At 43.1% G+C, this 12,790-nt stretch overlaps 1 protein-coding gene across 1 annotated transcript in view; it reads right to left on the bottom strand.

The window, feature by feature from the left end:
• AGBL1 (AGBL carboxypeptidase 1) overlaps positions 1 to 12,518 on the bottom strand; it is a 374,640-nt gene extending 362,122 nt beyond the window's left edge. The window contains exon 1 of the mRNA XM_090149019.1: positions 12,329 to 12,518. Coding sequence (XP_090005145.1) covers positions 12,329 to 12,379 — 51 coding nt within the window. The 5' untranslated portion in view covers positions 12,380 to 12,518. The remainder of the gene's footprint in view (positions 1 to 12,328) is intronic.
• Between the last annotated feature and the right edge of the window lie 272 nt (positions 12,519 to 12,790).

The following is a 12,790-nucleotide window of genomic DNA, read 5'->3' on the forward strand; positions in this document are numbered from 1 at the left end:
AACAGCTTCAACTGAACTGATCTCCAGCCAAAATAACTTGGTGAACAACACTGCGGAAATCATCTGTGCCAAGGAATCTTACTATATTTAATGCAATAAATTGCACTAACATAACACCTTTCATCACAGGATCACAGATTTCTTCACAAATATTAATTAACACCTGCCCCACCGCATCCTTCCTCATGAGTATCAGATTCATTGTCTCTTGTTTGGCTGCAGGGAAATATCACCCAGTGATGCCTAAGTGAATTTCCCACCATCTAAGTAAGTCAGTGGCAAAATCAGATGGGGACTTGAAACATCCATTCCAGTAAGATGAACAGACCTACCCCTTGTAGTGAATCTGAATGCTGAACTGGGAAATAATATCAGTGAGCCCTAGCCCTACTTGTGAAGTGATATTCATCCTTGTGTCCAAACACAGGGGAGATGCTACACTTCATTCATCCACAGAGGAGTTAAGAGGCACGTGGATCGTGATCTGAGCCCTCAGTTTTGCCTGCTGTGTCACCAAGTCTCCAGACTTGTATTACTTAACTTCAAAGCAAGGTTTTTCATCATCTGTGCCACACTGTTCATGTATCACACTAATAAAGCTTTCGCACCCAGGTACTTGCAGGAATTATGCCCTGTTGGGCTGCAATTTCTTGGATGCCTTTAGCAAAGTAAATTGCTTTTTCTTGCTTGCTTTTTCTCATGCCAAAGTTCTCCATGAGTTAAAAAAATACAGAGCTATCCTTCTACACAAGTTCCTCCTCATATACAATTCGTTTTTGTCATTTACTCCTCTCACTTACGCATCTCTAATAGAGCAATTCCTTTATTATGTAGAACCGAAGCACATTATTCTATAACCTTAAAATTCTTCTGTTGAGTTGGAAGCATTAAAAGAATGAGGAAACTTCGAGGAAAATCAAATCATGTGATATTCTGAAGAATTTCAGACATCCCTCTGAACACTTCTAGAGTTCTTTCTGTAATTTCTATTGCAGATAAATTCTCAGAGGACATCTCCTATTTCACCATAAGTTGTGAGCCTGTGACACCTAAACATTTTCCCTGGATTTAATGTTATATCATCCGCATTTTTCCTTATTTTAATATCTATTTCTATTCTAATTCTTAAATTAGCCTAGCATGTGCCTCTCATATTCACTTAATATTATATGTAGCATTAGCTATTCTTGCATAACAACTTCCATACGCATGCTAGCACCTACTGCCTCCTGGTGTTTCTTGGATTCATGCCTTGGTTTACCTGTACTTCATATGACTTTACCTGTCACTGAAATATTTAAAAATGTTAACACTTCATTCAAATGCTGCTCTGTTACAGCTACACAACACAACTGCTACCCAAACTTAAGAGGGAAGGATCTGTTTTTCATATTCAGTTTTCTTTCCCTCTACCAGTGAGGAAAGAGCATCATGAAACACACTACAACTTTTCTTTGCAAGCTTCTGTAGCTGTCACTCCAGAGAATGCTCTGTCTTTCAAAGAAGTGGATTTATGAATTAACAAGATTTTTTCCCCCCCCTCAAGCAAAACCATTTCCCTGAATACAATCCTTGGAAAAATTCCAGACGTACTTGCTTTTTAATAAAGCCACAGATTTTGAAATGTAAGCATGTGCAGGTGAAAATAGACAACTGTAATGAAGACACTGCTGTCCTTGCTATCTCTGCTGTTCCTGATTAGGCAGGGCACAATAAAGCCACAGGGGTCCCTCTGCCTACTCTTGGCCTGCCTTGGCACTTCCTTCCATAATGCTGCAGTCACTCTGGGCTTCTCTCTTTGTTCCTTTGCTAACATCCCATTTGATACACTTTAGTCTGACATCAACCTTTACAGGGTGATGAAAAGGAGTACTGTAAGGTTTATTCTGCTTGAGACTCACAGTAGTCCTTTCCCGTGCTGAGATAAGTGTCCTTATGTGTCAACCTACTCCACTTTCAAAAGTGCTTTCTGGAGCAGCAATGAATATGCCTTCAATCAATCAACACTTAATAATGATGACTGAGGTTAGGGTAATGGAGGTATACTGTTAGTAACTACTGTTAGTCACAGCTCATTTTCTTAGGGGGTAGAACCTGAAAGTGAAAATGAAGAACTTATTTTTCCCATCCAGTCTAAGAGAAAAAAAAAAAACCAACAACCAAACAACAAATGAAATTTGGCATCCATAATAAATAGCAAACTCCACTTCCAAATCCTTAATGATTCAAAGTAGTATTATGAGTAATGTAAAGCAGAACATCTGTCCAACTGCATTGCTGAGACCCATCTGTCTAGATTTTCACAGCAACCTCCAAAAAGCAAAGCCCTCAGCTCTATCAACTTTTTAAGAAGTATGACAGGGTGCACCATTCACCATCCAGAAATTAAAAATACCGTTATCTTCAACCCATATCCCATGTAAGCCATCCAGAAAAGGCAAGCCAACACCACCATATTGAAGGCATGCACCTTTAGGACTTCCTTCAGCTCTTGTTACTTCAGTTCCGCAGCAGAGAAGCATTTGCAAAGTGAGCGTTGGCCAGTCAAGCTAACAGGCATTTTGTTAGCTCAGCGAATGAGCTCACTGCTGTGTCTGTACTCTAGGAAAAAGTGACAGGAAATAAATTTAAAAATATGAGCTCAGTGTCCTGTCTGAGACACTATCTGCTTTCTGAGAGTAAGGCGAATTATGTTGGGAATACCTCAGTAGGAGATTTGGTACGTGCCAGAGCTTAACCTGATACTTTTATCCAATACCAGCATGTACAGACCACCACAGTGTAGTTGCATCTTTTTGTTTGAGCATGATTTCAAGTAGACCATCAATAGAACAGATCACCATAAGCTCTGTTAGGACACAGAAGGAGAACTCAACTAGGAAGTTTTCCAGACACTCAGATAACCATCTCATAGATAAAACCCTCCAAAATTTTCTGTGAGATACAGCTTTAGCTATGGGATCTTTTGAAACAAACCACTAATAAACATGGTTTTCATCTTAGATGAAAATCATTTTAATGCACCTCTACTTCCAGCTGTCCCCTTGAAATCCTTGCGTGTTATGGGGAGATCAGGTGACCCAAGTCCTATCGGAACAGAAACTTGAAGAAAACCACAGCCAGACACACAATCTTCTTCATTTGGCATCTCAAGCTCTTTCCCCTTGTTATGGCACGCTAACAAGGGGCAAGGAGCCATTCAAATGCAGGAGACTTTCTCGAAAAGGAAGCCAGAAAAATAAATATTCAGTACCTCTGCTGTCCTCTATCCTCTCCAGAAACCATGAGGATGGTGCTAGTTTATTCCTGGAAAAACAGAGGGTTGAACAAGGCAGTTCAGTTTGTTCCTCTGACTTCATCAGATCTGTATTTTAATCGTAGGGAAAGGTCAGGTGGACCATTCGCCCTCCCCTCCTTTGCAGGGCAGACAGGTGGGCATTCCCTATGCCAAGTGAACTGATTATGCTTTCCCTCCCTGTTACGCTCCCGCTTGTCAGGTTAATCCCAAATTAAATGGATATCCAGCTTCATCCTCACTGTAATCTTCCACTTTGGCCTTCCAGAAGGAATCCCACCAAAATAAGAGGGTGGTAGAGAACCACCTGCATTGAGTCAATTCTATCCACTACACGAGTGTCATCCGCTCATGGAGTAAGTAGTTCCACACTTTAATTTGGGAGGCAGTGTGATTGCTTCTCAGCACTCAGATTTGGCAGATGAAGTTTGGTACTATTTAGCAATCAAATGAAGAAATCAGGAGGCACAGATATTAAATGAATTTTATAGAGAGAGTTTTTAGTAGTCCTGAGAACGAAGCCCAGGAGTCTTCTTTTGGCCATCAGTACTCCGCCATTCTGTGTGTTGAAAGGAAAGAAATAGGTAGAACAGTGAGGAGGAGCAGATCAGTCCAGTGGGTAAGAACTCATCTCCATTTACTGTAAGGATCAAATTCCCACTGGAAAAACCTCTGCTTGTAAATTACACCAACAATTAATGCACATAAAAGACTTTCCAGTAGTGGATTGCAGTAAAATGCAATTCTGTGGTGCTTCCTTGTCTCTAGTGTCAGAAAAATAAAAAGAAAACGTTCTGCCTTCAAGCATCCCTTCTTGAAAGGTGGAAAAAAGGCAAGGCCTTGCCTTGGTTGATTAGTTATTTCTTCTACAGGACTCTGTGTCAGAATTACTCAATTTTCAAAAAAGACTCACTGTAAAAGTTCTGCTGTACTCATTAATTCCAACTGAACCTACAACACCTTTAAAGAAAAAGCTGTGCTCTTCCCAGAGAAGAAATCACAAAGAAAAAAAAGTGACAGCCTTGCTCTCCAAATCCCCTAAGGGAAGGAGGTTTCACTTGGCCCAGGGAATTTCTCGTTGAGCAGATGTTACTCTGTCAATCAATACCCAGTGCAAAACATTCATTCTCTTCTGCGTAGCTTAGTACTGCCTGTGGGCAGAAGGGTCTCCATTATATTGTCTTTGTCCTCTCCAGGAGACATGAAACAAATGACAAATTCTTGACTTCTAAAACCTTAATTTCTTTATAATACGGCAGGTCTCCATTCAGTAAAACAAAGGCCCTAACAGTGCAACAGATCAGCAGGAAATACTGAGTCACAGATGTGAGTTTGTTGTGTCTTCACTGATTCATATTCTTGCTTCAACAGGAGCTTTAACTTAACTGCCTCTTCTGAAATTAAACTGTCTTTTGTAAAATAACAGCACACATTCCTTCTGATGCACAGTTTCCAGGACTGTAGGCACTGAGGACTCACTCATGTCAACTGGCTGGACATTCATGCCTAGAGCTGTACGAGAACAAACTGTATGGCTTCTTCCTAGCACTCATTCCCCACTTTCCACATCAAACTTGATTTTGTCAGTGGGGAGCAGAAGGACAGTCAGGCAAGATTGCCTTGGACCATCCAGGTATCCCTGGAGAAGACTGTAGATCCCTATCAAGGAGTGCATCCCACCACTTTCCAATTGCATTCTGGCTCCAGTCTCCCTCAGGAGCCCAAACCAGCCTGTTCTGATCAAAAATCAAAGTCCCTTCTCCTGTGGAGAGGAGCAGTGAGCTCAGCACGCGGAATGGCTTCAGCTTGTGGAACAGGATTTGTGTCCTGTAGCACATCAGGCTCTGTAGGCCAACAGGTGCAAATAGACTATCCATGAGACAAGTGCTTATTAACAGAACAGAGAAAGGCAACAGGGAATTATTTTACATCCAGGTCTGGTGAGAAGAACGTAGTCATGGGGCTAAAGTCTGGCATAGCTCAATAGCAAGTATGGGTGATTAGTGTTTGCATATAGGGGATTTGCAAAGACAGGAAAACCTGAGGCACTCAGGTCTCCATACATCAACCCTAACACACACAGCAAGGGCTCACCTTCCTCTCCCTCTTCCCCCAAGAAGCATGGCTAACTTCATAAGGAGCGAGTGGCAAGCATCACCTCAGTCCTGTACTTTCCCCAAGCTCTTTGGAAGGCAAGAGGCTTTTATCCCCTCCTCCCCAGAAGCACAAATTCTCCCTCTGATTTTCTCATAAGCATGGTGAACATGTGCACTCTGCTACCTATCCTGACACAAACAGGAATGATTTCACAAAACCAGTGTCCCTATGACAGGGACATCTCCAGGAGCAATTTTCAGCCCTGCTATCTCAGAATGAGCAGCACAAAATCCACCCCCATCTCTTAAACCTCCTGGAGGTGTTGTTCTCCCTGTTAATACACATGAAACTTCTGGTGTTACAAGATGCTGCTGAAGTTAACCAATATCAGCCCATCCATTTTTCAATGCAACCTTCTAGGACTCTCTGCTAAGTGTAATGTAATAAACTGTCATTCAGAGATGCCCACGAATGCATTTTCTACCAAAGACATATTTTCCTATTACAGATAAAGCCAAGAGGACTGCTCCAATGCATTGGGGAGAAAAAGTGCGTGAAAAGGAATGCTAAATCATTACAACACAATGTAGCATAATACACTAGAAATAAGATTATGCTATATAAAGAAACATAAGCAAGATCTATTCAAACAAACATCTCTCTGTATGAAAACAACTCTTTTCATGTATTTCACAGAGGGAAACTATTGAAGCCCAAGAGAAGGTGAAGGTGGATATTTTCCATTGACACAAAAATATTGACGTAGTACATTAATATTAGGCATACAAAACAGCCATGGAAGCACAGCAACCATCAACAATATTTGTGACTTACAAATAGAAATCCAAATCATTTGAATATTTTTAAATCGTATGTGAAAGCTAAGCATGTCTTAAACAAATGCATTTACTTTCTTACACAATGTAGTTTAATGTGCATGTCCATAATGCTGCAGTTGTCCAAAAAATATACAATATAAAGCTGCTCACTGTTGCATAGCAAACTATTATACTACATATAAACAGCCTGACCATAGGTGCAGGGTCAGGTTGAGAAGCATTGCTTTTAAATTGTTTGTGTCACCTCATTTGGCCCCCTGGCATTTTTTATATTATTTATTATTACACAGTAACTTGTTTTATTTCACAAAACCCCTGCTGCTGCATGAGCAGTGCACGCTTCCCTGACAATCACCCTGCATAGCTATTTGTCCTCAACATTTAACACATAGTTCTGTGCGTTATTTATTGTGCTCTACCCAAGTCCCATACTGAAACAATTATTGATTCACTTAAAAAAAAAAAAATCATTATTTCAGCAAAACTTCACTTTTTTTTTTTTCAAATATTAATTGCCTGATCTTCTCTAACACCAATGGGAGGCACAGTGGGATTATTAGCAATTTAACACATGATTAAGCCAGATGCATTGGGATGTAACCCACTTCTTCAGCCCTGCATTCAAGTGATTTAATGACAAAACTATCCGACCACATTTGCATTTCTACAGCAAGAGAGCCAGAGGGTCTCCAGGAAAGGACAGACTGAAGCTAACTTTTCTTCCTTGGCAGAGAAAGTTCTGTTCAGATTTCTGGGGCCAGAATACAATGCGCTTTCCTGCTCATTGCAGCTGCAGCTAATGGTGCTCTGATCAGCCTCTGGGTAGATCTAACATCTCAAGGTCTTACGTTTTCATTAATGCAGTCACAGGGAATTCTGAAGAGCCCAACTGAAAGCATTGTCAGAGGAGCTGGCAGCACGCTCAGAGAAACAGCTGCAGCCAGCCTGAGAACAGAACAAAAGCCTGGTCTGAGCTCAGCTGGTGGAAGAGTTTCAGCAGAGCCCAAAACGTGCCTCAGCTGCCTCTGAGGGCTTTCAGTGTTCTGCACTGACAGGAATGCCAAATGTTGATATGTCTTCCACGGCCGTGTAAGAATTTGGGGTTGATGCCCAGATGTTGGGCTCCTTTGTCCCTTGATGGTGCAAGGGCTCCTCCTGCTTAGCAGTGCCCCGTGGTGGTGAGCCAGGAAGAGCTCTGAGTTACCTTTAGGTTCTCCTTAGACAGAGAGAATGTGATAGTTGAGGCAAAAAGAACAAGCAGTGACTCTGAAAGTTGTGATGTTGGCCTAAAGACCCTCTATAGAATTGTCTGCAGAATATTTTTTTCTTTAAAAAAAAAAACAAAAAACCATATGCAATCTATGTCTCTATGAGAAAGCAATAACAGATAACCAGTTCCCAATTACCCCCCAAAAAATGGGGATGGTCACAATGCAGTTAAAGAAAAAGGGATTTGCTTACCCATCCCAAGGAGGAGGGCTCACTAAATATCCCAAAAGGAGGAACCTGCAGGTAAACACCCTTCCCTTGTGGCAGCCAGCCCTTAAATGAGGCTTAGGGAGGGGTGGAACCAGGAATTGCTTTCACCTGTGCTCCCAGGGCTGGCTGTGTCCCCTCACCAGGTGCTCAATCATTGGCTCAGGCCGTGGAAGCAATTCCCATACAATGCTGCTTTGGCATTAGAGACAGGAGAGTACTGACAGAGCATCCAGTGTTTCCCTACGATGGATTTTCCTTGGAACACCATAACCAAGTGTCTCGTTGACCTAATTGCACTGCTTTTGCTGCTCCAAAGCTAGAATATTTTTTGTAAGGAATAGGAGAACACTAAATCCACTGCTGTTTACTTTAGATATAACAATCTCAATAAAACACAGTTAATGAACCACATGAAAATGACCATCTGGTTTTGAGCTGAGTTTTCTTCCCTGTAAGAGTATTCAACTAACCCCTGCATGCCAAGCTGCCTCCCAAAAATACAGAACCCGACTCCAAACTCTCCCACCTCCTGTGCAAACCAGCAGGCGTTCTGCTTGCTGAGAAGTTCTTGGTGTTTTACATCCATTTTGCTCAGTCCCAGGAATCTCAACTGCTCTGCTGACAGTATAAGTGCAAGGATGCAGAGGAGACAAAAGCATTTTGCAAAATGCATTTATATTCATTGTCACTGGAGCAGCACAGATATCTTCCCACTTGACTTTAGGATAACAATAGAACTGCCTTGTCAGCCAGCCAGCAAAACAGCTCGGGAGAAGCAGTGCAATGGAACAGAGAGGTTCAAGTTAGCAAACAGTGAATCCCGCATCTCTTCCCTGCTGGGCACCACAGTCATTCAGACAGGAATCCCTTTACACAGATCACATCCTCGTGGATACATAAGATTTTCACCTCTTTCCTTTTGAACCATAACATTCGGAAACCTTTGCAGTCCAGCACAGTAGGGTTCAGTATGAGCCAAAGATCTGCCAACAGCCCCACGGGTTGCCAGCTTAGTGGAATATGCACGCAGACAGTGTGGCTTTGGGAAGCATGTGAACACCGTGCTGAGAGCCAACAGGAAATCTGGGACTCCTCAGGCAACACAGTGCACACTGCCATGCAATAAGGAGATGTTCTCAGGGGTAACCAAGGCAGGCTCATATCTTGGCCTGGCAAGCAAGGAAAAGAGCAGGGAGAAAGCAGAGGAAGAATCAAAATGCTGCTTACTTAGCATGCATCTGGAGGATGGAGTGAGATGAAGCTGGGATAACCAGCAGTATGAGCACGGATGCTCTGAAATCACAAATGATTCAATAATCTGGGACACAACAAAAGATGCTGCATTTTCTATTGCTCTACTTAGTTATTGATAGTTTGGTGTTTTTTTTTTTTAATCAATGCCCACATACAACTTCTAGGCATTAAAATAAATAGGGGATCTAAACCCAAATCTGTCTGGGATTTAGTTTTAAGGAGGCTGCCTGCAAAACATCGTTTTCTCCCCTGAACATAAGCTGTACGTGGAGACGATGCTGATTTCTGGCACAGTCTGACTGGAGAGTAGAGTGAAGAGTAGTAACCAACCCAGCCTTGGTGTAGGTACTGTACTGGCTAAGAAAGACAGAGCAGAGCTGGATGCAAAGACATTACTGTGGTCTGTGATGCAGAGATGGGAACAGAACAGGATGAGAGACGAATGGGATAATTGTAGGAGCAGGTGGGATAGGGAGAGTCAAGAAGAGAGAGCAAAGAAGAAAGTACCAGGGTTAAAAGCAAAATAAGAAATAACAGAAAGTTCCTAATGGTTTGGCACTGCAATACTGATACAAAACTTGTGAGATAGGGAGAGGTTTTTCTTAAATCTGAAACTCACATTTGAAAGCTGTACCTTGTAAGCAATGAAGCACTTCTTACCTAGGGATCTGAAATGTCATGTCTTCCCTGCAGTGACATTTCAGTGACAAAATGCAGCCGCGCTTTAAAAGCAGCTTTTGCTTTTCACCTTGTCACTTTTCAGAACATCTGTAACGAGTCGTGCTTCCTTGAGTTTCTGCTGTCATTGGAGGATCATGCTCCCTTTTTGCTCTGTTAACAGTTCTGAAGAACTCAAAAAAACCAAATGTGTTTCTTTCTTCAACTGGAGCAGGAATTCTGTGACAAAGTGCACAGTGTTTGAGTTTTGGTCTGCGTGAGACCATCCTTACCAAAGCCAGGTTGTGAGACCAGGAGTCTGTGCCAGGAGGAGATAAGCTGGACTGCTCTCTCAGCTGATGGTGATAGAGCATTTCTTAGGTTGGTACATTCTTCAGATTGGGAATAGAAATCCATGCCAGTATTTGGAAGTAAGATAGAAAACTAGTTGTCAGTGTGTGACTGAAGGAAGAAGGCTGGTTTTGTTCTGAAGTCTGTAAAGAGCAGCTTGGTGGATGGATGTTCCCTCATGCTCCAGCTGAAAGTTTTCTGTATACAAACGAGACTTACGTGATAAAACAAAGGAAAATACACAATAGTACTGTCCTCCAACATCCTGCTGTACTCAGCAGATATGTTCTTCATGCCCAATAAAATAATATGAACTAGCACTGGCAATTTGGCAGGATACAAAAACAAAGCCACTGTGTTTTGGACAGCTGTTGGAGAAAATATAAAGTGTGGAGAGATTATATCAGCAAATGCAAATGTCAGCAAAAGTCATTATTTCCCAGGCCAGTGCTTCCAGACTATGAGTAGCAAAGGTCCTTTTTATCTTTGAGTTTGTGCACCTGGGACAGGTGACAGCGTTGGAGTGATACACTGATCAAATTCTGGCTGAAGGTAAGAGAGGAGGAGAGGAATCAGAACAAATCAGAGTAAAGCCCATTGCTCTTCTTTAAGTGAATATGAACTTTTTGGAAAAAAGGTTGCTTGTACTACGGTTAGATTTTGTAATGCTGTGGTTGAATGCTTAGCAGCCTTGCATTTTTGCTGATACCCTTGCAGTTTTGCCAGCTCTTTCACTTGGTTCTAAATATTTTTCATCCTCTTCCATGCAGCTTTGTTAATGAATCACATATATTAAATTACAGATCCCAATTTATTCCTCTGCCTTGTCCCTTTCTGTCCCCAGATTATGCACAGAGCACCAGGACTGTTAGCGTTAGAAAGTATAAGAAGAAACAGGAGATGTACACTCAGTTCTCAGTTATCCAAAGTAACAGACTGTAACCTGGATGTGGCAAAAAACATGATCTAATGCAAAACACGCATTACATATGCTGAAAGAGCAACAGAGGCAGGCAAGTTACACTGCCATAAAAAGAACAGTAAACAACTTTCATGTGTGCCCATTCTTCTGCAGAACTCATCGCCACAGGGTTCCATGGAGGGCAAACGAGGGTTTGGCAATGTTATGAGAAATGAAAGTTGTTGACAGTTACACAAGCTTGGATAAAGATGTCAAGGCTGATCACCACATGCAGCTGTGGTTCTGGAGCCAATTACGTACCATGGGGTTTTACGACCTTCTATACACATTTCTGACGGGTCACAAAAACCTTCAGAAACATGGGGCTGAGGGACATGAGCTCTTGGGCTGACCCAGGAGGGAAGTCTGTTTCACACAACGTGCTCCTTATTTCCTGCTCCTGTGCATGCAGCAGTGCAAGGTTTTGGTGATGCATGAAGCCGTCAGAGGATCCTGCTGCCCCAGATGAAAAGACCCTGTAGCACACTGCCCCAAACTCCTGTCCTTGTGGTGCTCTGACCCAGATCAGGGCACCTTAGAAATGCAGACAACTGGAATTTTACCATAAACATCTAAAAGCTGGGTTTTTTTGTACAAGCAACTTGTCCTGGCAAAGCACTTCCCACCCACCACTCATGACATAACGGTATCTCATGAACGCACAGGTTCCCTTCCAAAACACGCATCTTGTTTCATAGAGTGGGTCATGCCTCCTCTCCTGTGAGACCACAAGGAGCACATACATGCTGGGAGAAAAGAGAATCAAGGGGATACCCTACAGACAAAGGAAGAAATACTTCTCCTGTCCAACAAGTGTGATCCTGGAGCGGAACATTTCCTCCCCTCTGCTCCTCGGGTACATTTGCTGAGCACTCAGCATCTCACCAAGCCCAACCTCGGGAGGTTTTGCTGCTTTCCTGAGAGCGCTTCGGGGTCTTGGTGAAGTAAGTTTGACAGGGAGGAACTTGCAGCCTCCGGGCAGATCTGTTTACTCATTCTCCATGGCTCTCGGAGCAGTGCTGCATGCCTCGCTCGCCTCGCTCACAGACTGACAGTGCTGTCAGGTCCCATTCATCGCAAAGCAGCCGATTCCTCACACCTCCCTCAGTCCCCTGCTGCACACAGCAAGATTGCAGAAGCCGAGGCACTGCAGACAGGGCTCGGTGATTGATGCATAGCAGTAACTGCCAGCATTCGTCTTCGGATAGTGAAACTTCGTTTCATAAAGGCGTTTTAGGGTGGGAGGTGCAGGTCAGGACTCCTGTGTGCTGATGCTTTTAGAGACAAGCCAGCAGGGAGCTCCTAAGAACAAACTCAGCTCGACAAGTCGCTGCTGGTGAACTAAAGAGGAAAACAAGCCCAAGCACCTCTCTCATTAGTTCAAGCTGTTCTTACCTGGAGGGTGGAGAGAAGGACTTGCAAGCCACTGGCTTCTTGTTCTGCCATGCTGCTCCCCACTCACAATCTCTCTCTCTAGCAGCAGACAATGCAGCCAGAAAGCAAACGTGCCTGGCTGCTGCCCCTGTGCCGTTTAAGAAACGAAGAAGCTAAACACAGATCCCCAGACACACGCACACTGCTACCACCAATAATCACAGCAATGCAACTCTAGACCTCAGCAGGAGAGATAAATGTACCCCCTCCCGCCGAGCTCTCCCACTGTGACGAGAAGATTAATCCCTATATAAAGAATCCTGGGGATTAAGTAAAGTGCTCAGTAAAGGTCTGGGTGCTTGGTGTGTGGCAAGGGGGAGTGTGGGGAGGGTGGCAATAGCAACAAGAAAGCAGAAGAGCTACAAACCTCAAAGAAAGCCAGCGAGAAGGGAGGGATCTCACTGGCTGCCTGACAGGCATTCC

The sequence above is a fragment of the Phasianus colchicus genome, chromosome 12, assembly GCF_987193195.1.
Source record: "Phasianus colchicus chromosome 12, bPhaCol1.hap1.1, whole genome shotgun sequence".
Classification (NCBI taxonomy): Eukaryota; Metazoa; Chordata; class Aves; order Galliformes; family Phasianidae; genus Phasianus; species Phasianus colchicus.